Source organism: Grampus griseus (genome assembly GCF_964374135.1).
Source record: "Grampus griseus genome assembly, chromosome: 1".
Classification (NCBI taxonomy): domain Eukaryota; kingdom Metazoa; phylum Chordata; class Mammalia; order Artiodactyla; family Delphinidae; genus Grampus; species Grampus griseus.
This window is the reverse complement of record NC_139017.1, coordinates 108,286,348-108,309,867: the sequence shown is the minus strand read 5'-3', so window position 1 is coordinate 108,309,867 and position 23,520 is coordinate 108,286,348. Positions and strand designations below refer to the sequence as shown.

The 23,520-nt window shown below is 35.5% G+C and overlaps 1 protein-coding gene across 1 annotated transcript in view; it reads right to left on the bottom strand.

Moving 5' to 3' along the window:
• COL24A1 (collagen type XXIV alpha 1 chain) overlaps positions 1–23,520 on the bottom strand; it is a gene marked incomplete at its 5' end in the record, with an annotated part of 394,608 nt that overhangs the window by 28,982 nt on the left and 342,106 nt on the right. Inside the window, 6 exons of the mRNA XM_082667637.1 lie at positions 1,479–1,514; positions 5,895–5,948; positions 8,729–8,791; positions 9,385–9,438; positions 9,531–9,638; positions 11,328–11,435. Of these exons, the coding sequence (XP_082523763.1) occupies positions 1,479–1,514; positions 5,895–5,948; positions 8,729–8,791; positions 9,385–9,438; positions 9,531–9,638; positions 11,328–11,435 (423 nt within the window). The remainder of the gene's footprint in view (positions 1–1,478; positions 1,515–5,894; positions 5,949–8,728; positions 8,792–9,384; positions 9,439–9,530; positions 9,639–11,327; positions 11,436–23,520) is intronic.

Here is a 23,520-nt window from a genome sequence, read left to right as displayed (position 1 = left end):
GTAGGTGAAGGATGTGTACATACCATCTTCCTTACCCAAGTTGCTCCTAACCCTTATTTTCTGAGAGGTACTATGATTAATAGAAAAGCACAGTAGCCTGGGATTTGGAAGATCTGGGCTCTGGTCTTATCTCTGTACCTAATTAGCTGCATGTCCTTGAGGGAGCTGCTGCACATATGGATCTCAGATATCTCGAGTGTAACATAATAGGTGTGGTGAAGGTAATCTCCAAGATTCACTTTAGAACTGTGATTTTCAAGCCTTTTATCATTTTTCTTCTTAATGTTTTGTATCTGGAGAAAGAAGGTCACATACGTGTACAAATAGGGAATTTTTTTCACATGAAATGCTTGTGACAGCCATTGTCATAGGCACTCGAGGTTTCCTATCTTGATGGAGCTTACGTTCTAGCCACAGTACTTGGAGAGGATAGGTCAGGGAGGCAGTTGGAGACAGGTATGGAATATGGGTTAATTCCAAGCCTCCCTATTTTTTCTTTTCCCTTTCCACTTCTCCTGCGGGAGTGGGGGGTGGGGGCATATAGCTTCACTGTGTGCAAACATCCTTGCTTCCTGTTAAGTAAGTCTGCTGAGAAAATATAAGGGACACATTGCTGCAAATTAAACACATCTATTTTAATACCCTTTGAGGATTCTTAGGCTATCTGAAATCACATAAATTTCCTTCCTCAGCAAACTAATAAAACTATAATTTACTTACTCTGAGCCCCAAGCTTACCCTATGGTGAAAAGCAAAGATCTCAGCTGTCACTACATAATATCATGACCTTTTAAGCAAGACTTTAATGCTATCTTCAAGTTTATTCCTATATGCCTTCTATATTTGGTTTCAGTACCCCTCATTTCACTCCATGCATGCCCTCTGTTTATGACTGCTGCTTTAATAAGTTCTGCTGGGACAGTGGCCCCTTTACAAAATATCTTCTTTAACTTGGAAGAATTGACATCCAAGAAAAATAGGAAATAGTGCCAGTGTAAGCCATTTAGTCCTGAAAATGCTGTGTACCTTTTGCCCATCCTCTCACCATTGTTTCCAGTTGGCTGAAATATACAACTAATGATTTGCTTCTGCTTTGCAGCCCTCTTGGGTGCTGACTGGATCTGGTGGTATATATCTAAAGTGACTTGACAGTCCTCCTGTTCTGGCACCAGTGAAGAAGGCTCACACCTCCTCTCCTGATGCCTGAGAAGGCAAATATTCAACTTCACACAGTGATTTGGAAAGAATGTGACTGACAGATTCTTAAGCATGTTTAGGGCTTATCAGGTTTCACTGCAATATACCATATAGGTTAGTTCTACATATAGGTTAGTTTTCTTCCTGAAAACTGTAATTTTATTTTCATTCCACAAGTATAAGGGACATAATAATGAAAAAATCAAAAAAGGTCCTTGCTTTCATAGAGCTTATAACCTAGTGACCAGTGATACTATTACCACAAATTTAGTTAAACTTACAGTTTCACCTCTAAAGCCTTTTTCACCTCTGGGTCCCTGAAAGAAAAATAAAATGTTAGTTTAGTGTTGTTGATAGTTATTTATCAAATGTAGTTGAGGCTGTATCCAGAAACATGATAATTTCTGTTGGGTTTTTTCCTATCTAGCAAGACCTGTTTAGTTAAAGTTATATAAATTCTGATTTCCTAAGTTAAAGCAAAACAAATACAATCTACTGACTCACCATGTCTGTTTTGCTATGCCTAGTTCCACCTTAAAGTGAGGGTTATGCTACTTATTCATTCAGTTAAGTCAAAACAGCTGATCTGACAATCAAAGGCAAAATAATTTAGAAAGAAAATTAAGAAAGTTAAATTCTTCTAATATTTGTTTCTCTCAGCCTTTGAAAAACCCTGCTTCCAGGGTGGTTTCCTCCTTCTCTTTTATCTTCTTTTTTTCTTTCTTATCTTCTTTTTTATCTTCTTTTTATCTTCTTTCTTTTTTTATAGCTCCTTCTGAGCTATATCCCATAAATTTTGATACGTTGTGTATACAGTTTCAGTCAATTCAAAATATTTTCTAACTTTCTTTGAGACACTCTGGTCCTTGAATTATTTAGAAGTGTGAGGTTTAATTTTCAAGTGTTTGGGGATTTTCCTATTATCTTTCTAGTTTATTGATTCTTAGTTTAATTCTGTTATGGCCAGAGAATATACCTTACATGACTTCTGTTATTTTAAGTTTAGTAAAATTTGTTTTATGATCTAAAATATGGTTTATTTCAGTGAATGTTCCATGTGCACTTGAAGACAATGTGAACTCTGCTGTTGCTGGATGTCACTACTGTTATTCCTGTTAATATTTTCATGTTCCTTGTGGAAATTGTGTATTTTTTTATTAAAAAATGAGATAATACTACTCATCTTTTCTGTAACCTGAATTTGCACCTTCAAAATATTAATGCTTTTCTATATCAATCTACAATTCCCACCTAACCATAATGCTTACCAGTATTTTAAAAAGTATGATATTTTAAATGAATTGCCTATTAAATTTTTTTCTAATTTTTGTCATGATAAACAGCACTGTGATAAATATCCTTGCACTCTTAAAAATTTTTGATAAAAATTGTCCTCCAGAAAGTTTGTTTGAAATTGCATTCACACTTGCAATATATGGGAATGCATGTTTCTTCTGATACATGCTATGATGTACTATCACTTTTTGTTAATCTTGCAGGCTAAAAATACTGTTTCATTATTATTCACTATATTACTTCTTTTGTGTTTCCTATCTTGTCCTTAATTCATTTCAAACTACTATATCAACTTTAAAAAGCTGATTTTTAAGATATCTTTACAGAACTTTTTTTATGCCCTCCTCCACCTCCAATCCAGTATTAACAACGTGGTACATATCGCTTCATACTTTTTTTCTAATCAGATATTGACACGTGTATTTACATGTGTATGGGGTGATTGGTCATGTTTTATAATGTTGATATTATATACTCTTCTATGCATCACATTTTTCATGCTTAATAATACATCATGAAACAACTGCAAGTCAGCCAAACTAGATACAATAATTATTTTTAATAGTTGCATTAATATTCCACAAAGTGGATAGATCAGAGTTTACTCAAGCATTCCTCTACAGATGAGCATTCATGTGATTTCATACTTTTTTTTTTTTTTTTGCCATTACAAACAGTGCTGTGAAAAAAAGCTTTGTAAAATTTCCCTAGTGTATTGGGTACTTTTATTTATATGGGACAAATTCCTCAAAGTGGAACTGCTTGGTCATAGGGTATATGTACATATATTTTAACAAATACCTTTCCATAAAGGCTGTAATTCAGATTTCTATTAGTGATAAACAAAAATACCTTTCTTCCTACAGCCCTTTCTGAGAGGTTAGATGTAATATCTCATTATTACCTTAATTTGCATTTCTCTGACTAAAAGTTAGAAGACTGGTTTTTCAAATAATTACTGACCTTTTGGATTTATTCTTCAATTCTCTACTAAATTTTCTTTTTCATACCAATTTGTAAAGCTCTTTATATTACCCATTATATGGTATATGCTTTGCAGTTACTTTTTCTCAATTATATTAGTTTTACTTATGGAATCTTTTGCCATAAAAATTAAAAATTTTCAAGCATTCAAATATGTCTTCTGTTCTTTTATAATTTTCACATTTCCTATCTTATATAAAAGGTCTCCCCAACCCTTAAGCTATACTTTAGTTTCCTAGATGATTTTTCTGAGATTTTTAATTGCTTCTTTCTTTTTTTTTTTAACAAAGTCTTTAAAAGTTCATCTGAGATTTTTAAAAAATTGGGTGAAATAGGGTTAAAATTTCTTATAGCAGTAGTAAGACTAAAAGGAATTTCGTCTCCCTTCCCTACCACTGTTATAGGAATGGGTGTGTGGCTGATTAATAGACGTGAGAAACAAAAATGTAAATGGAGACTTATAGAAAAAGTTTAATTTTTCCCAAGACAAGGGATACAGTTCACTTTTTCACTTTGGATAATTATATCTAGATGTGATTCCTGAGAAATTGTAGTCATTTGCCCTAAGCCTAATTATAAAGGTAGCATTCAGGATGGCAGAGCAGATGTATGGAAATAGTCTTGGATAACATGATTAAGTCGCCAAATTAACCAAATCTGAAGCCCTTCCTAACTCTGGGATTCCCATAATGAGATAGAAGTTTCCTTATTGTTAATGCCAGTTTGATTCAGGGTTCCTATTACTTGCAGTCCAAATCATCCTAACTGATATACCATTTTCATTGTAATTAAATTCCTATTTAGTCTGAGATCTAATTCTGGGCTCTAGCCTGTTACAATGATCTATTCTTTGTACTAACACATAGTGTCATTTACAAAGACTCTGAAGTAATGTTTTCCTTTTTGGAAAAGCAAGTCCTCCATCCCCCACCACTATTTTTTTCCACAGTGTGTTTTGGCCATTCTCAAATTCTTATTCTTTCATAGTGAGCTTTCCTTAGAAGTTTCTTCTTAGAATAGAAAAAATAGATGGAAAAAATTTGATGTACATGCTGAGCATTATAAGGGCCTTTAAGAACTATCTATAAACAAAGCACAGTAAGATATTTTAACTGAGCCATTTCTTTATCATATTTTCCTTAGCCAATTAATATTTCACATTTTTGACAGAGGAGAACAATCATTCCATAATCAGAACAGTATGTGTTCCTTAGCTTGCTGAAGAACCAACCACCCACTGAAATATGAGATTTCTCCCACTTATAACCTCCCACTTAGACTATATAGCTCTGAGTGGTAAATGCTGCAAATCTAGAGAAATATTGAATTACACATTTCATTTTTTTAAATTAAAAAGCCAGAAACTTTGGTGGTGAATTCTTCTCTAAATTTATCAATGAGAACAGTGATACTTAATATTTGAAACATTCTCTTTTATATTTTAAAACTCTGTGTCTATAGACACAACACTTCCAAATGATTCAAAATACTGATTCCCTGCAGAGAATGAATCTTTCCTTTCCAAGCCTCAGTTTTCCTCTTGTATGTTTATACTACTGTTAGTATTGTAAAACCCTCCTGTGACCACCTCACTGTCTTATTTCTGTTTTATTTTATAGCAAGATTCCCTAAGGCCCTGGCATATGTTAACTCTCTCAGTTTCCTCTCCAGACATAGCTTGAATGGAGTGGAAAGAGCACTGCTCTTGAAGTAGGAAATATCATCTATATGATTCACTACCTGTATTATCTTAAATTAGGTGAACTACTATAAATGTCATCTGTTTCCTTATGTCTTGAATGCAAATAATCATACCTACTCCAAAAGTTTGAGAAAAGTTATTATTAAATATTTTTATTTACTTCCTTCCTCACTGAAAGCTGTACTCCGTCTTCCACTGCAATGTATTCTCTTAAAGATCACGGTTAGCTACTCCTTTCTCGAAACTGAGCTTAACCTTGTGCTTTTCTGGTTTTCCTGCTCTTCCCACCAACTATTTCATCCCTTTATTGTGGGCACTTCCAAAGACTCAAATCTTGGCTGTATGCGTACCTTTTCTTATTCTCCCTCTTTCAGAAAATGGATTCTTTCTGTTGCTTTAGTGATCACCCCTGTGCTTATAATGCTCAACCCCTCCTCCTCCACCCAGTGCTACTTTCCTTTCTCAACTTCAGTTTTAAGTGCCTACCTCACTCTGTACACCTTTTCATTACATTAGATTTCTAAGTTCTCAAGAATAACCTTCCAGATGAAAATGTACATCTGTTTTTATCCTTGCTTCTCAAATACCCAGGGTGATCCCTTGTGGATTACTCTAGAATAGGATTAAGTAAAAAAAAAAAAAAAAATATATATATATATATATATATATATATATATAAAAGGAAAAAAAAAAACCTGTATTGTGACAAACTTACAGTTCTACCTGTTGGGCCCATTATACCTTCTCTGCCAAGGGGGCCAGTGTTTCCCTGTTGGGGTTAAAAAAAAAAAGAAAACAGTCAGTCTCAATGCCAGTATAATTCAGGAAAATTCTAGAAAATTTCTTGCACAATGGCAAAATAGTCCATGTCCACATAATTCCAGTTTTTATTACAAAATCTTATGTTATTGGCAGAAATCATAGTAATTTTGATTTGATGCAATTCTGCATATTATTATGGTTTCCCATGAGGAGAATTAATCTCTAATTTCTAACAAACTGATAAATCAGCATTACAATTTTTATGTGGTGATAGCTTCAGTGGTGCCATTTTATATATGTGTCATTGCATAACAAATGCAATTACTTTATGTAACAAAGACTATGTAGAGTCATGGACAAAATTTTGAATAAATTTATTTATAGATGTTGAACAAGCAGATATTTGGGTGACATGTAGCATGGAATTGAGAGAAATTATGGGAAAGAACCAGAGGGCATCATTTGTGACCAGTTAAACTTCTGGCTTCTTCATCAGTAAAATAAGAATGCCTACTTCACAGGGCCATTGTGAGAACTAAATGTGAAAAACAGTTTTGAAAGTGTAAGCTGCTATTTGATTACGAAGGTAACCTTGAATAAGCTGGATCTCTGGTCAACTCCTCCCAAACTAAAAATGGAGCCTGTCATTTCTTAATGAATACAAAATACATGTTTTAGTTATTTTCCCTCAACCTCCACCCCCGCTACCACTAGCTTCAAATTTCAATGTTTCTAGCTCCACTTAACGTGGCATATATAAATGTGGCTATCTAACAGGCTTTCTCTTTGTCCAGCTCCTGCCAAGATACAGAAAATACTCAGTGGAGATAATTATAATGCCATTCAGTCTATTGACAAATAGCTTTAAGATTAAGTTGGCTTAGAATGAGAGAAATTACCTGATACTCTAAAAAGTAAATCTAATGAAAGCACTTTTAAATATGAAGATCTACTTTAAGTGATAATTTTTAAATATGGTTCCCAAATCACAAAGGTCCACAATCAAGAGGCTTGATTTCTTATCCTAATCAAATATATCCTCTAGATTGGCTTATTACTGGGGAAAAAAAAAAGCCAAGAAAGTGTCAGTCTAATAAATTTGACCATGATCTAACTCTCTGAAATAATGATGTGTACATATTATTCAGTCAATCAGATGTGGATTCAAATTCCAGCTCCTCTACATACTAGCCACATATGACTTTCCGCAAATTACCTTTCAGAGATTTAGTTTCCCTACCAGCAAAATGGGGATAATAGCACCTCTCACAGGATTTTTATGAGGAGTAAATGATATAGGGACATAAACTGAACACCAGTACCCGGTACATAATAGTTTTTTGCTAAATATTAACCTAGCAAGACTTTTCACTTGTCTCTACAATGACTTAATAGGAATATCTGCACTTATAAATTAGTATTTGTGAACTAGTTACCATAACCTTACTATTGGAGAGCTGATAAAATTTCTGGAGCTGCAAAGCAGTATAGGTTCAGATCCTGGCTTATAGAGACACAGCACCTCATATGACTTTGCTTAGGACAGAGGCTAGGCAGGCAGCCAACTTCTCTTTGACAATATAAAGAAAGGATTTAATTAATTGAGAACTTAATAAAATCAGAATGAATGAATTTAATTACTGGGGAACTTTATGTAAGAACTTAAAACCAATATTTATTACAGAGAAGCCTATCCATACATAACCCACCTGTGGATGATAAAGAATTGGACTTTACCTAAAAGCACAAGCTTTCCATGGTTCTTCAGAAATCATAAAAATAACTAATACATTTGCACCTGGAGAAATGTTGAGACGGGTCTTTAAATAAACATTGCCCATGATAACACTGCTCTTTGTATTATAGGAAATAATTTATTATAAGAGTTAGGGAAGCGGCGTAGGATTTTAAAAATTTGACTTTTCATTTAATATTTGCACAAGATAGTGGTTTTCAGTTTTAAAATTCTTCTTCAAGACTCAGTTCTCCTCTATCTGCACTGCTCTCCTTCCTCTCAGCTCTCTCCACCCTTGCCTTAGCAGCTGCTGTTAGCCGTAGAGGTGCTACTACCACAGTCAAACCAGTGCTTGGCTTTTATTTTTAACCTTTTTTCTCTTTAGTTTTATAGATCATCTCATCAGTTAGGAGAGTGTGGTTAATAAAAAAGCAAACAAACAAAAACAATAACCAGTTACTGCTGGTGACTTATCTATCCTATTTACGTTCACTACAGTTTGCAATTTCAGGCACTAAACAGCTAACTGGAGTTCTTCAGAGCCCTGACCTTTCCAGCTCTTTAAGGAGTTTCTCGTTACTCTCTGGGGATACCCACCCCTGAGCAGAGGAAACACAGCTATTGGGAAACATTTTTCAAAGTGTGGTCTGAGAAGCTCTGGTCATAGACAAGCCTCCTCCAGGTGGTACATGGGGGTGGTCTCTAGTCCCTGGTTATATTAATGCTTATAACATGAAACTGCTTTATGTTTTTTATAATATATTTATTAACTGGTATGAGTTAATAAATATATTATCCAGTAGTTACATTAATTCTTTTTTTTAAAGTAAGAACTGGGCAGTACAGGTGGTCTGTGAGGTCTTTTGCTCAAACTAACAAAAGAACTGAAAAAGGTTGAGAATGTCTGCATGTGCTCTAATGAGTTTCTGTTTTAAGAGTCATTTTTTAAAGTTATTAATTTGGAGTATATTTATTTTAGAGTTCTTAACCCTAATTCCTGTAGTCAACAAAGAATCACAATATCTGGGGAGGCAGAACGACTTCATACTTACCCTCTGTCCAATAGGACCTTTAGGACCTGATATTCCAACAATGCCAGCATCTCCCTCAGGACCCTAGAAACACAATTAAAAAAAAGCCAAAATATGAACATTTAGTACATGAAATAACCTTGTACCAACGTATTAAGAATTGGCTCTTAAAAATGGAACTTGATAGTTAAGTACAGGCTTAAGTATTTTGGAGGAATTGTACTGAGGTCTACAGTTTACTTCAAAATACATCAAAAATGGATGGAGAGAGGAGGAGGTATAAATAGATGGGTAGGTACATAGTCAAGCAAGTAGAGTAAAATGTTTTGGTAGAATTTAGGTAATAGGTATATAGGTGTTTACTCATTCTCTCAACTTTATGTTTCAAATTTTTCAAATAAAATGTTTGGGAAAACAGAATGAGAAGAGACAAAAGCTAATTATTCCATAAAATTGCTAGGAAAATATATAGTTACATAAGTCAAAATTAACATATTCAAAACTCAAATATATTACTCTGTACCAACTGAAATTTTGCGATTAAAAAAACAAAAGCTCAAGTCAGAGATTAAATATTGGTATTTCAACATCTGTTTTTTGAACAGATGTTGAACATTGGTATTTCAACATTGGTATTTCAACATAGCCAGAAATGAGCAGAAAATATGTAAACATACTTTGGGGCCTGGGAATCCTTGGAAACCTGTCAAACCTTGAATACCACGTTCTCCCTGCAATGTGAATAGATATGATAACCATTATTGTACGATGTTGGCCTGGTCTGTAGAATAAGTGCTTAATGAATTTCTGAGTTGTCACCTACAGACTGCCCTTTCATGCCAGGCTCTCCACATGGTCCTTGATCACCTTGTGCTCCTCGGTGACCTCTTTTACCTGGAATTCCAGGTTGACCAGGTAGCCCTTGTTCACCCTACGGACAAAACAATAAAAGAAAGGTTATCTTGACTTTAGAACCTGTAAACATATTGGCTTTTAAATGAAATCTAAATACTGGCCCATCCTCAGGCATGTGTACAAGGCACTAGAGAAGTCAAAATCTGCATGATCGTTCTCCCCACCAATAGTTTCCATACACATAATATTTGATTACAATGAACGAGAAGTGTGGCAGCAGGGAAATAGAATTCCAGAGATTGTGGTCATGACTGTGGAAAGAGGAGGGAAGAGGGGGCCTGCAAAAGTAGGAGGAGGATAGTGGGGCTACAGAGAGAATAGTGAGGGTGTAGGATGTGTGGAGGCGTTTGTATGCGATGGAACTTTTATTTTATTTGAATTGAAATTATTTTGCTGTGTTTTTCTTACATACAGAGATGATTCAGCTATCTGATATCAGAAACAGAGCAGAATCTCTTGAAGTGTGAACCCTGGTTTTTGCCATGAGTATCTTTTCAATTCCATCATTAAGAAATTTCAATTATCTGTTTCCCAAGATTCCTTTGATACCAGTCCTCTTTATCCCCTAAAAGTTCACTTTTAAGACATACTTTATTATCATTATTTTATTTTAAAAAGTCAAGTCCTTTTAAAATTTATTTTTATTTTGTTTTTGAAGTGAGGGTTGCAATAGCTTTTACCATTTCTAAAAATAAACAAGAATCATGTGGAGTTTATAGATAAGGTAATGAAAAATGATGCTTGGTAGACTTTGACCAAAGCTTTAAGATTAGCAAATTATCCTTCACTGTATTGAGATAAAGATACAGCTTTGGGACTTGACAAACTGGATCTTTTTTTTTTTTTTGCAGATTCACGCATAAAAGGTAGGGATCTTTCTTATTTATTTTCCTAGGTTTAGCATTTGGTCAGCTATCTTGTATTTCAGTGGAAAGGGATATTCATGGTATAAACATTAACAGAACTCAAACTTTAAACAGTAAGCTGCTGGGTCATCATTTTCAGTTTACCCATATGGGTCAGAATACCTAGAAATTCTTTATAAGTGGAACTCTGAAAATCAAATTAAGATGTAATAATGATGAGGGTGCCAATGTCTTAATCCTAGTCTTTTATGAAATAGCATTAGATACGGGACTAGTCTCTTGGTTGTCTGGGTCAAATCTGCACTGAGATATTTCTAAGAGAGGTTTTGTATGGAAAGCCTATTGCCATGTGGCAATACTCCTGGCAATGAATGTTAAGGCAAGACAATTATTATCACTTTGACTTTAAGAAATAATCTGTACTCCTATCAGATTTATTAATTGGTTGGTTAGGTTCAGAAGTAGGGGAACAGGAAGTATAACTGAGAAAGTATGCAACTGGAAGTAAATAAGATTTTTCTGTTTTGGCAGAGAAGATGACATGAAGATGACATGAAGATGACAGAAAGGAAAGAAGAACCAAAATGAGTCAAAGAACATTTTTTAAAGCATCACCAGTCCTGGGTTTATGAGTAGTTTTGGCAAATGACATGCACTGTGACTATCACGGGAGATGGCTGTGTCAAGTCCACACACTTTCGTTTTTTCCTAATGTGTTTTCATGTTAGCCAAATTTTATTAAAAGCTATCAGTCTTACCATCCTGTGATCTAGCCAGTAAACTCAGGGCCAGGAAGGATGGTCAATACTGCTCATCCATCAGAACAAACATGAAAGTACCTTCGGGCCTAGAACTCCTGGGCTTCCTGGAAGGCCCGATGAACCCTTTGCTCCTTGAGGACCTGGAGACCCAGCCAGTCCCATTCTTCCTGGGCTGCCTCTGACGCCCTAAATAACACAGATAAGAAATGAAGACTGGTGCAGCTCCCAGAAAATCCATCCAGACCCTCAATAAATGAAGGAGGGGTTGGTGTTCTGAAAGCCTACTGTTGATACACTGCCCAGGTTTGGGAGTTATCCTGGGCTTCTTTCCCAAATAAGTGAAATGTTTAAATGATGTTTTGGCTCACCTAAAATCTCTAATTATAGTTAATGTAATGGTCTTGCATTTTTAAAATAAAAATACTGAGGCAGCACAAAGTCCACCTTTGTACTATCCACCAAAGTCAGTATCTTCTAAGTAGCCTAGATGTGAAGTATGTTTGTCACATTCTAACTTTTTGTGTTATACTCCTGTGTGCATGACAACTCTAATGAACATACCCTTAAGAAGAATATTATTCTTATTGTGGTCATTATTTCTCAATATATACAAATACCAAATCACTACATTGTACACTTGAAACTTACATGATGTTATATTGATTATATCTCAGTAAAAAAGAATATTCTAGTTTTCAATCACACATGACTCCAGAAAATTTGCTTCAAATAGCTTAATTGGGAATAAAGTTAAGTAAGCAAACAGTATTTCCTCAAAGCCAAATCCTAAAACAAAGTTGGTAAACTATGGTTTGCAAGTCAAACCCAATCCATCCCCTTTTTGTAGAGCTTGTGAGCGAAGAATAGTTATTACATTTTCACATGTTGAAAAAATCAAAAGAAGAATAATATTTCAAGATGTGGAAATTACACGAAATTAGAGTTTCAGAATCTGTAAATAAAGTTTTATTGGAAAACAGTCATGCTCATTCATTTATATATTGTCTGTGACTGCTTTGTGCTATAATGTCGTTGTGGCAGAGACTAAAAGGCACTCATTGCTTCCCACTACTGCTTGTTGTATTGCAGATTACAGTGATGCAATTATAGCTTGACAGTGTTTTGAGAGGAACATATATTGACTCATTGTGAGATTTTATTATCAGTGTATATCTGTTGTATCAAAACAAGAAAAGAAGAAAACAGTGGGCTTTGAATGTTGTATTTTTAAGGCACAGTGGAATGTGGATTATTTTGTGATCAAATTAGATGTGAAAGCTTTATTTATTATGCAATGACACTATAGTTTTGCTAAAAAAAGTACAATATACATCAACATTATCATACCAAGCACTTGACACAATATTCCCACCTCACAGAAGTGTAACAGTTAGAAAAATTAGGAAACCTAAAATGGAGTATCTTATCACAATAAAAATTCTTCACAAAAATTTGAAAATGAAGTTGCAACTAAAGTTTCTGAGTGGCTCATTTGTTAGTCCAACAAAGTTGCTTATTGATAGATTTAATTAAATCGTGCAGCAAAAATAAACTCGTTTCTTAGCATTTTGGCAAGAACAGTTGCTTAAAATGTCAAGGACACTGGAGCAGCATCAATAGTCAATTGAAAAATAAGGCAAATGCTTTCAAGTGGTTTTCCTTGCCTCTTGATTAATCGACAGATGTTAGTAATACTACTCAGCTGTTTTTGAGGAGTCATTGCTGAGTTTGAAGTGCCTGAAGCATTAACCTGTATGAATAGTTTGTGGAGTGACTATAGGTAAGAATAATTTCAAGTAAGTTAAAACATTAAATCAGTTCAACCTGAAGTGGTATCTGCTAAAATGTGATAAAACTGATGGCAATGGATTAGCAATGGATAAGAGAAAGACTAACTAGACGAATTAACAAAACTTGTGAAAATGTTAAGATATTTAGAGCTATGTTTATTTACTGTATTATTCACTATCAGGTACTCTGAGGAAAATACTTGAATCTAGCATATGTTATCATTGACTCTTGTAAATTTAACCTTCCGTGGTTCTGTGAATTTTTTTTGTCAAAATAGAAACTGAATATCCTGACTTTCTCTAACATGTAGCAGTTTGATGGCTTAGCAGGGGTAAAGTTTTATTGAGATTTTTGAGACTATGATTGAAGTTTTTTTGAATGAGAAGAACTGCCCTCAACCTCTATTATGGAATGATAAATGGCTTTAGAAATTAGATTTTGCTACAGACTCATTTAATGCTTATCTATGAATTTAACCAAAAATTGCAGGGCAAAACAATGCTCACATGTGAAACATACTGTGATAAAGTCATTTTGATGACAACTAATGTTTTAATCACAAGTAATGTCAAACAGCTTTATACACTTCCTGTGCTGTCAAAAATTAAAACAAGAAGTGAGATCTCCATTTCCACACAAATTTGCGGTGGGTAGATTTTCTGAGCTCAAACACTTTCAGCCTTTGAAAGTGAAAAGCATTTTCACTTTCAAAAGCATTTCTAAAGCATTTTTCAGACCTAGATGCAAGAAATTTCTATATTCAAAATCCATTTAACTGTTCACTTGAGAAGTTCAACCTATAACTTCAATTGGAAATGACTAATGTACAATATAATGACATTCTAAAAGGCAACTACCAAGAGAAGAATCTAACAGAATTTTATAAATTCCTTCCAAGCAATGAATATGCTCAATTAAAATCATATGCTCATGAACTGCAGTATTTGGCAGTACATATCTGTGTGAAAAGAATTTTCAAAGATGAAATATGTAAAACATGCAAAATCTCATTCTAAGTCACATTAACAAATGAAATTTTGATGATAGGAAACTGTAATAAGCTAAATGTTATCCCCCTTGCAAAAGAATTCTGTTTTTCTCATTAGTAGACTTGTATCACAAAAAATTATACTACATTAATATATTTTAAATTTCATAAATAAAAATTTTGTGAAAACTTATTTTCTTTCTTGTTACATAAGTTCTTAAGTAATACCCTTGATTTTGCCTCTTGCCTTGCAAACTCAAAAACAGTTATTAATATTTACAGAAAAGTTTTGCTGACCCCTGTTCTAGGAGGTGATTGCTACTTTCTGAGTTGATTCCTGGGATAATAAATTGGGTCGTGTAATAGTTGTTCCATGCATTCAACAATATTTGTTGAATATCATCTATGTGTAAAGAAGGTATCATGAGAAGCCCTGTGGAGAATACAAATATAAATAAGAGATGGTTTTTATTTTTAAGAAGCTTAAAATTAAGTTAAATAGACTGTAACATAAATAGTTATAATAAAGGCAGAAATGTAAAAAAAAATAAAGACCAGATGAGAAAAGAGATATAAATACTAGAAAGGTTCTGAAGAGGGGAAGTTACCTTTGGTGCTAATTAGAAAAGAAATTACTGAGAAGGTAGGGTTAGCTGGATCATAAGGTAAAGCTGTTTCCCTTAGAGTTATAAATGTGGTAGCAGAGAGAACTGACTCCAGATACGCTAGACTCATTTCTGTGGAAGGCCTGCTTGGGAGAATAGGATTCAAAAGGTAAAGCCAATTTTGAATTTAATGCTAAAGCACTTTTCCTCTTTTTAAAAAATGTTTCCTCCAAATTATCACATATCTTTTTATTCTCTTACTAGTGGTAAAAAAATAGTTCAATATATTAAAAAATTACCTTTTCTAAGCAGATTTTCTTCATGATCACAAAACTCACTAAAATAATGAATAAAATCATTTTTTCTATCACTATCACTAGGTGCCATGTACTATACTCAGTGCTTAGGACACAGGCTCACATTCCTTAGCTTGACCTTCAAATCTTTTTTTGTCCCAATCTACATCAACCATTTTATCTCTCACCATTTATCTATATTAGTGGCTCTCAATATTTGTAAGGAACCATTATGAGGGCAAAATCTATATAGGGAGGGAGGAAGGGAGGGGGGCATGACAGAGGGAGGGAGAGGCAAGGGAGAGAGAGAGAGATCCGCATTGTGGACTTAGGATTCAGGTGGTGTGGTTCTTCCACGTTGCTTGCACCTTATCCTAAGTCATTAACCTACGCTAGTTCTTTCCCTTTGCTTCTTGCTATGTGTTTTACATTGATTTGATTTAATTTGGTCTGGGAGCCTTTTGGTTCCATATCTCTGGGATAGATTATCTGGTAGTGTACTTTCCATATGAACTATGAGAACCCTGGAGACATGAGATGGTGCCATTGTAGAGCTCATCAATACAAATGAAAGCAAATCCAGTCATAGTCATTTGAGACTGTGGGATACAGAATTTCAAAGATGTTCAGGGAAGGGACTTCCCTGGCGGTCCAGTGGTTAAGACTTCACCTTCCAATGCAGGGGGTGTGGGTTCGATCCCTGGTCGGGGAGCTAAGATCCCACATGCCTCAGGGCCAATAAACCAAAACATAAAACAGAAGCAGTATTGTAACAAATTCAATAAAAACTTAAAAAAATGTTCAGGAAAGATATAAGTGTTATACCAATGGCCAGGATTCTAATGGGAATATGACTATAGGAAAGGCAAGTTTTAAAAACAAAATTCAGATGAATAGTGCCCTTCCCAATAAAAACAAAAAGAGGTTGAAAAACCTGAAGAAACCAGTGGCCTAAAGAGAAAGCAGATTTTACAAGGTCATAAATAAAAGACGGAAGGAAGGACATGTAAGCCAGGAAGAAAACAAATAGACCAACAAAGTCGCTCCAGAATCAAACTAGGTGAAAGTTTATAAAGTACGAATGAGTGTAGAATTTAAAAAAGTAATGGGTTGTCTTTCAAGACTGAGCGTGTCCTGTGTCTGGCTGTATTAGACAACTAGTGATCCCAATTGGAGAGGAGATGTATCACGTGAAAGATCACCCTAGATGACTTTAGGACACCTCAGCATTCCGGAGTTCTAAAATAGTACCACTTTACCTCACTTTACTTGTAAGTTTAGGTATTTTTAAAAATCTTTATTCTCCAACAGAAAAAAAATGTATCTTTTGGGTGATACATGAACAATGGACATGCAAAGACTGCTGAACATTCCTGAGGTCAATAAGTATTTTTAGTGAGAATAATAAAGACCATATGACTAGTCCTTAGGGTTAACTGTACACGAGAAACTTCATTTTACCTGCAGCGCTATCAGACATTGTAACACAGCACGATAAATATGTTCCAAATCATTTACTGTTCACATTGGTTTCTTAGAGAGAAATTTGAGGAAAGTAGCAGAGTGTTCTGTACAAAGTTCCAAGCACTGTTTCATACAAGTAGAGAACAAACATTTCTTATTATGAATATACAGATGGATGAGTAATTCTGCTTTCAAGAGAAACAGATGCTAATCCCTAGGAATTCTTTCCAGTGTTTTCTAAATGATTTGTCTAAAACCAATCAGCAAAGCGTAAGTCACTGCGAGCAAATTTTAAAAAGTAAATAAAATCAGAATTACCATTAATTTGTTCAGAGATGCTGAGACCAATCAATAGTTTCCCTGAGTCTTAAAAAAGTTAGTAAAATCATAAGAGTACATGATGTCTCATGGCCAAAAACTTTCATTATCCTCAGATAGAAGGCAGTCTCCCTGCTGAAACTGGTTTTGACTCTGTAAGAAAGTGTCAGTTTTTACAGGACTGAAGCTGATGGCTGCTTAAGCCTTGGGTTTCTAAGGAAACAAGTACTTGGATCAGTAATGACAATAATGTCAACCACAACGACAAGAGTTACTTTTTATTGCTTACTTTTTATTGCGTGTCTTCTATGTATAAGAAACTGTAATGGCAATATGGTTGTGTTGTTTTATTTAATCTGATGTCAGTTAAGGAAAGAAAAGGAAGTTGCTTTCCACTTTGACTTCCCTGTGCAGAAAGGAAGGAATAGTTTTAAGTCTGCCTTCATCCTGGAACTAAATGGAAAGATCTGGTAAGGAAAATGGGGCTAACTACACATATTAGAGGACAGACACAGAGACAAATTTGGAAACAATGATGACTGGTTTGCATTTAATAGTGAAACATACCAAAGAGAACGTTATGCTGTTTGTTATTCCCCAGGCCCCTTGGTGTAGCTGTCTTATTCTCATTAGAATTAAAATATATTAAGAAATAGAATGTTCTAAATAAAGGCAACAATAGAAATCCACATTTTAAAGAGGATTAGCAAAGGAATACTATCTTTAAAGTTTTAAGTAAAATGAAATTTTTTAATGTGAATTTCACTGATTTTTTCAATAGTAGATAAATTTAAAACTACACTGAACTTAAATTAGTTGATGTTTTAATCTAAAATAAAATTACTAGGAAAACAGTTTTTTCCTTTCCCTACAGCCAAGCACCTTCCTCTGTGCTCATAGCTTATGTTTATATAGTTACTTGCTGTATGAGAAAATAGTAATTAAAACTAATTTACTTTCTGTAGTATAAAAAATAAATGCGACGACCTAATTTTTTTTGCATAATATTAGGCAACGTAAGTACAGTATTTTTAAAGCCAGCAAACCAGTGGATTATAAAAGTAATACTTTGCTTCCTTTACTCCAAGCAACTAAAAACACTTCTGTTTAAGTAGGAATTTCTCATTTTATTTGGCTTACTAAATATATCCCTCCTAGGAAAGAATTGGCTATTTAAAAATATGTGGGGTAGTAATTATTAGGTGATTATATGCAAGGCTACATTATAATAAATACTGTAGCATTCATAACATTTTCCTGTAGGGGCAATCATAAATAATGTGGCCAAAATGTTAGAAATAAGATTTATGAATGAGCTGTATACCAAACTTAGGAGGTAACTTTAGCTTTGAATCACTAAACATGTTAATGCCTATGGAACTTGGAGTGGGATTGAATTGAGGCAAGTCTTAAGGTATGAAGGTAGGTCTGCTTGACTCAAGTCCATTCCCAAGAGCATACACAACTAACTCTTGTTCAGTTTCAATGGATACAGGCATTTCAACATTGTAATACCTCATAGAAATTACTCATTTTCATAGAACAATTGGTCGTTTATCATTCTTGCAAAATGGACAGTTTCAAATGCCACTATAATATTGGACAAAATAAGTGTAGCCTATGAAATCTCCTTTACCCAGGCCTCAGCCTATAATCACGGGACTAACAGGGAGTGAAGGACGATATTTCATCTATTCTTTGACTCTAAGCATGACTGGGCATTCATACCACCACGAAGAAATGAATGTCCATCCTTTTTTCAAAAATAACAAATCCGTACCCATACTATCTTGCTTGATCCTCGGCTAATCCTATTATCATGCCAAACTTTTTCCTGCCTACAGGTCTTTTCATTTTGGGTTTTTCACATGGCAAGTTCTTCCCTCATTCTTAAGTACTTGGGTCAGTCTTACCTTCAGTCCTTAGCTCAAGTGTAAGCCTTCTCAGTGAGGCTGCTATAGTCTATTCCATCTATAAGCTATTTCGCATTACACTTTATCTCAAAATCTATTTCCCATTATGCTTTCTTTCATAGCACTTCCACAATTTAGAATTACTTGATTTGTTTATAGACTACTACCCAATTATTAGGTTGATTCATATTAAATTGTGACTTTTTTTAACATCAAAAATGGTCAAATGTCAGCAATTTCCTGCTGTTGCACGTATATTCCATGAGGGCTTTTCTTCGCCCATCTTGTTCACTGCTGTCTTCCCTAACTCCGGGCTCATATTGTAACTGAGCAGGACTCTATGGGGCCTTACTGGGACAGACCCATCCCCCATAGCCTCTGCTTTAGCTCCCCTCTGAAGCATCTAGATTATAGTATCTGATGCACATTTCCTGAGTTGCTTTACAGATACTAAAACCCCCACTAAATGGAAGAAATTAACTACTTGATGACCATGAGCACATAGCCCCCAGTCCCACGGGTGCCTAAGCATTGATAATGTTAACCCCTCTGACACACCACCCTGTAACCTCACCATCAACCAGAGAATTTTTTATGAGCTAATCACATATCCTGTGACACCCCTCCCTCACCTCGCCTTTAAAAATGCTTTGCTGAAACCCATCCGGGAGTTTGGGCTTTCTGAGCACTAGCTGACCAGGACTCCTTGTATGGTGCCTTACAATAAATGTTGCACTTTCCTTCACCACAACGTGGTGTCAGTAGATTGGCTTTACTGTGTGCAGGCTAGTGGATCCAAGTTTCATTCAATAACACTGTTACGTACTAAACAAATACTTGTTCACTGAATGTTAGACTAGCCATGAAAATTATTATGAAAAGATAGTAACTCAGTAAGTGCATGCACCGTACTGAGCACTTCACATACAAGATCTCATTTGGTTCTCATAAAAACCATATGAATTAGATATTATTGTACTAATTTTATAGATGATTCTTAAGTAGCGAACACATCTTAATTTTAAACTCAGGTTTCCAAAGTCATAGTTATAATGCAAAGGACATTTATTCTTCAGATATTTATTGAGCTTCTTCTAAATGGGACTGACACTATGCTAAGTGCTAGGGATACAAAGACAAATAAAACAGAATCCACGTTCTATAGAAGTTTACAAATGCCTGGGGGAGAAAGACATGAAGATCAGTAATTAGAACCCATATGAGCCATGCTCTGATGGAATCAATGTACAGAGTGTACAGAAGTTCAAGCAGGCATGCTTAACTTTGACTGGAGAGTCCAAGGAAGAGAGAACAGTTCAATTGAGTCCTGAAAGATCAAGAAGTTGTTCCTCCTAGGGAAAGACGGAAGAGTCTTCCAAGCAGAGGGAATAAATTACACGTACAAAGCCATGAAAGTGAGGGAAATACACAGAATTTGGGGCAATGTCTAAGAAATTAAGCATACTTGAAAAAAGTATAGCACAGTGGTTAAAACACAGGCTCTGAATCTAGATTGTGTGATTCTGAATTCTGGCTCTATTATTTGTTGTCTGTGTGACCTTGGGCGAGTTACTGTGAGTCTCAGGTTCCTTTTCTGTAAACTGAAGATAATAGCTATACCTATGTCATGGGGTTTTGGTGAGAATTAAACAACATCATATATATTCACCACCTGGAATAGTGCATGGCACATATTATTAAAAAAAATTTTTTTTGCACGTTTTAACATCTTTATTGGAGTATAACTGCTATACAATGTTGTGTTAGTTTCTGCTTTATAACAAAGTGAATCAGCTGTATGCATACATATATCCCCATATCCCCTCCCTCTTGTGTCTCCCTCCCACCCTCCCTATCCCACCCCTCTAGGTGGTCACAAAGCACGGAGCTGATCTCCCCGTCCTGGCACGTATTATTTAATAATTGTTTAATAACTGTTAGACTAAAATACACAGCACATGTGAATAGCAAGGTAGAATGTAAGACTGGAAATGTAAACAGGCCAGATCCTAAAGGAACAATATTCCACAAAGAGTATGAACTTTACTGGATTTGGAGTCACTGAAGCGGCAACTAGGAAGGTTACTTCCTTTAGCGAACCTTTCATTTTGTTGCTAATAAGCAGCCAGACAGGCTGAGTTCTGTCTGCTCTGGAACAGTTCCTAATGAGCAGTAAACAGGCCAAAACAAGCAGAGGGTGGAGAAGAGAGAGAAAGCAATCAGGATAAACCCTAACTGGATAATCAACCCCTTAATAATCAAGAGGTGACAGGATTTGATGAATGTGGATCTGGCTGATGCCGGTATGTTTCTTCCTCCAAAATACTAAGAAATACACCTTCCTGGAAACAGAAGTTTCTTTAGGGTGACCAGCTCATAAACTAGAGAACACACAACCCAGAGGGGTGCCAGGGCTGCTGGTGTTCCTAACAGAGGCTTCTACAGTGGTCCTGCTACTCTATGCTTGGATCATGAGTGGGCTGATGAAGTGTGTTTTTCCTTCTTAGACTGGACACAATTCACAAGTGGAAAATGCAAGAATTTCAACGTTCTTTTAGGACAAGCATCTCATTTTACACAACACTTAAGCCTGTGTTCACCTGAGAAAGTGCACAGTCAAGACTGAAAGGCCTTGGGCTTCCCTGGTGGCGCAGTGGTTGAGAGTCCGCCTGCCGATGCAGGGGACGCGGGTTCGTGCCCCAGTCCGGGAGGATCCCACATGCCGCGGAGCGGCTGGGCCCGTGAGCCATGGCCGCTGAGCCTGTGCGTCCGGAGCCTGTACTCCGCAACGGGAGAGGCCACAGCAGTGAGAGGCCCGCGTACCGCAAAAAAAAAAAAAAAAAAAAGGATTGAAAGGCCTTGATTTGTCCTAAGTCAAGCTGTTAGTTTTGTTTCTTTCCCTTTTTTCCAATAACCAATTTTATAGTTGCAGCAGTGAAAAATAAAAAAAAATGGGTAAGGCTTCATTTTGATGACAAATAGATTTATGATCTTTGCAGGGAAAAGTTGTTTTCCTTTTTCATAAATGAAAACAGCATGGTAGACTCATTTACTACAGATGTGCTAAGTTGCCTAGTCTCAAAACACTCATTTATACAGAAGGAAATTCACACAGTCAACTGTGAGCCTCCCCAATACTATCCTTCAGTTATAGTCACATGACTTTAAAAAAACACTGAAACTGCAGTGTGAATGTGCCAGGAATACTTTAACTCCTTTGGCCACATCAAAAAAAAGAAAGAACATTGTTTAGGAAAATCAGGCAGTTGCATAATGCTAGAAATCCCAGAATAAATATTTTTCTCAGTGGAAAAATCCAGCAGTCTTTAAAGGTAAGCCAAAAAGCACCATGGTGCCATGATTTGAAAAAAAGAAAAAACAACAACAACAAAAAAGACCAATGGAAAGATGTCCTTATCCTTGTTGAAAATATTCCAGGGAATTTGCTAGTATTACTTTCTCTTAAGCAATTTTTCTATTACCATAGTAGGTTTCAGAAATAATTATCTTAGAAATCACTTTTCCCAATGACCAGTTTAGCCACTGTACCTAATTTCACTGAACAGACTTGTCCCTTATAAAGCATTATAACTAATTTCATATCAGATGTTCTACAGGGAGCAGAAACATTTGTGGAAAGTATTTCTGTATTCATAAATACCAATATCATGTGTAAACCTTGGGGTTGAAAGGGGATTCTTCAAGGGAAAGTTATTTTGTTTTTATTTCAATGGTTACAAAATACTTCAATACTTATGACATCCTGATTTCTAAGTATGCATGTAAATCTTTTCTAACATTCTTTGAAAATGCTAAAAAGTAGGAGACAGTGAGTTACGATCTGATACCTAATTGCTTACTAATGGAAATACCAGATGCCACTCAACTTCATGGCCCTGTGAGGTATACTGCAGCAGTATTCAACATTATTGTAATTCATTTCAATTTTTTCACCACAGAATTCAATGAGCTTTTTATACTAGTCATATATAAAGGGATATGTGGCTCAGAATCTGTTTTTTTTAATGACCTCCAATTAGAAGTAGAATAACTTACTAAGTGGAGTTAGAATATGCATGTTTTGTTATCTGACCAATTCATACTCAGATTCTTTTTTCCCTTGATTTTAAGTCTTCAGTCTCTCCATCTCTACTAAGTCCCTCTAGCATTTAAATATGGTTAAGGCTCGCTCATTTAAAAATAACTTTCTACCTTAGCCTCAGTTTCTTCTCCAGTTATTGCCCTACCTTCTCCTTCAGAGCCAACTTTCTCCATTGGATTGTCTGCATATCTTGATTTCCTCATACCCTCTCACTCCTCAAGCACTCCAATCCTGTTTCAGACCCCACTAATCAAATCAAATACTCACTTGCTAAAGTTACCAATGACCTCCATATACTAAAATACAATGATGATAATTTTATCTTGTTAGATTTCTGTATTAGGTGTGTGTGTGTGTAGGGGGGTCCTTATTTGCAAACATCAGAAACCAATTAAGCAAAAAATTTACTGAAAAGATATTGAGTAGCTCATATAATCACAGATAAATCTAGAAAACCAGGTTTGGAAAATGGGTAGAATTAAAAGAAGACTAGGCAGCCAGAATTTAGACACTGTAGTGACCACCGGACCAGCTGCTGGACATTGACCGCAGTCATCCTTGGACACTGAGTGCCACTAAAAGTTACTGCAACTGCCACCAGAACGGACTCTCCATTATCGCTGCTTCTGTCTTACTAACTCTGCAATGGAAGGTGTGGGTGAATATAACTGATTTCTTAGGCCTGGGTCATAGGCCTACATTCTTGTTTCAAAGAGGGAGTGGAAGGTAAGAGTCTAGACTTTTTGACTTCAGTAGTAGAAGGTGGCTTGCCATCAAGACTCAAAAAAGAAAGG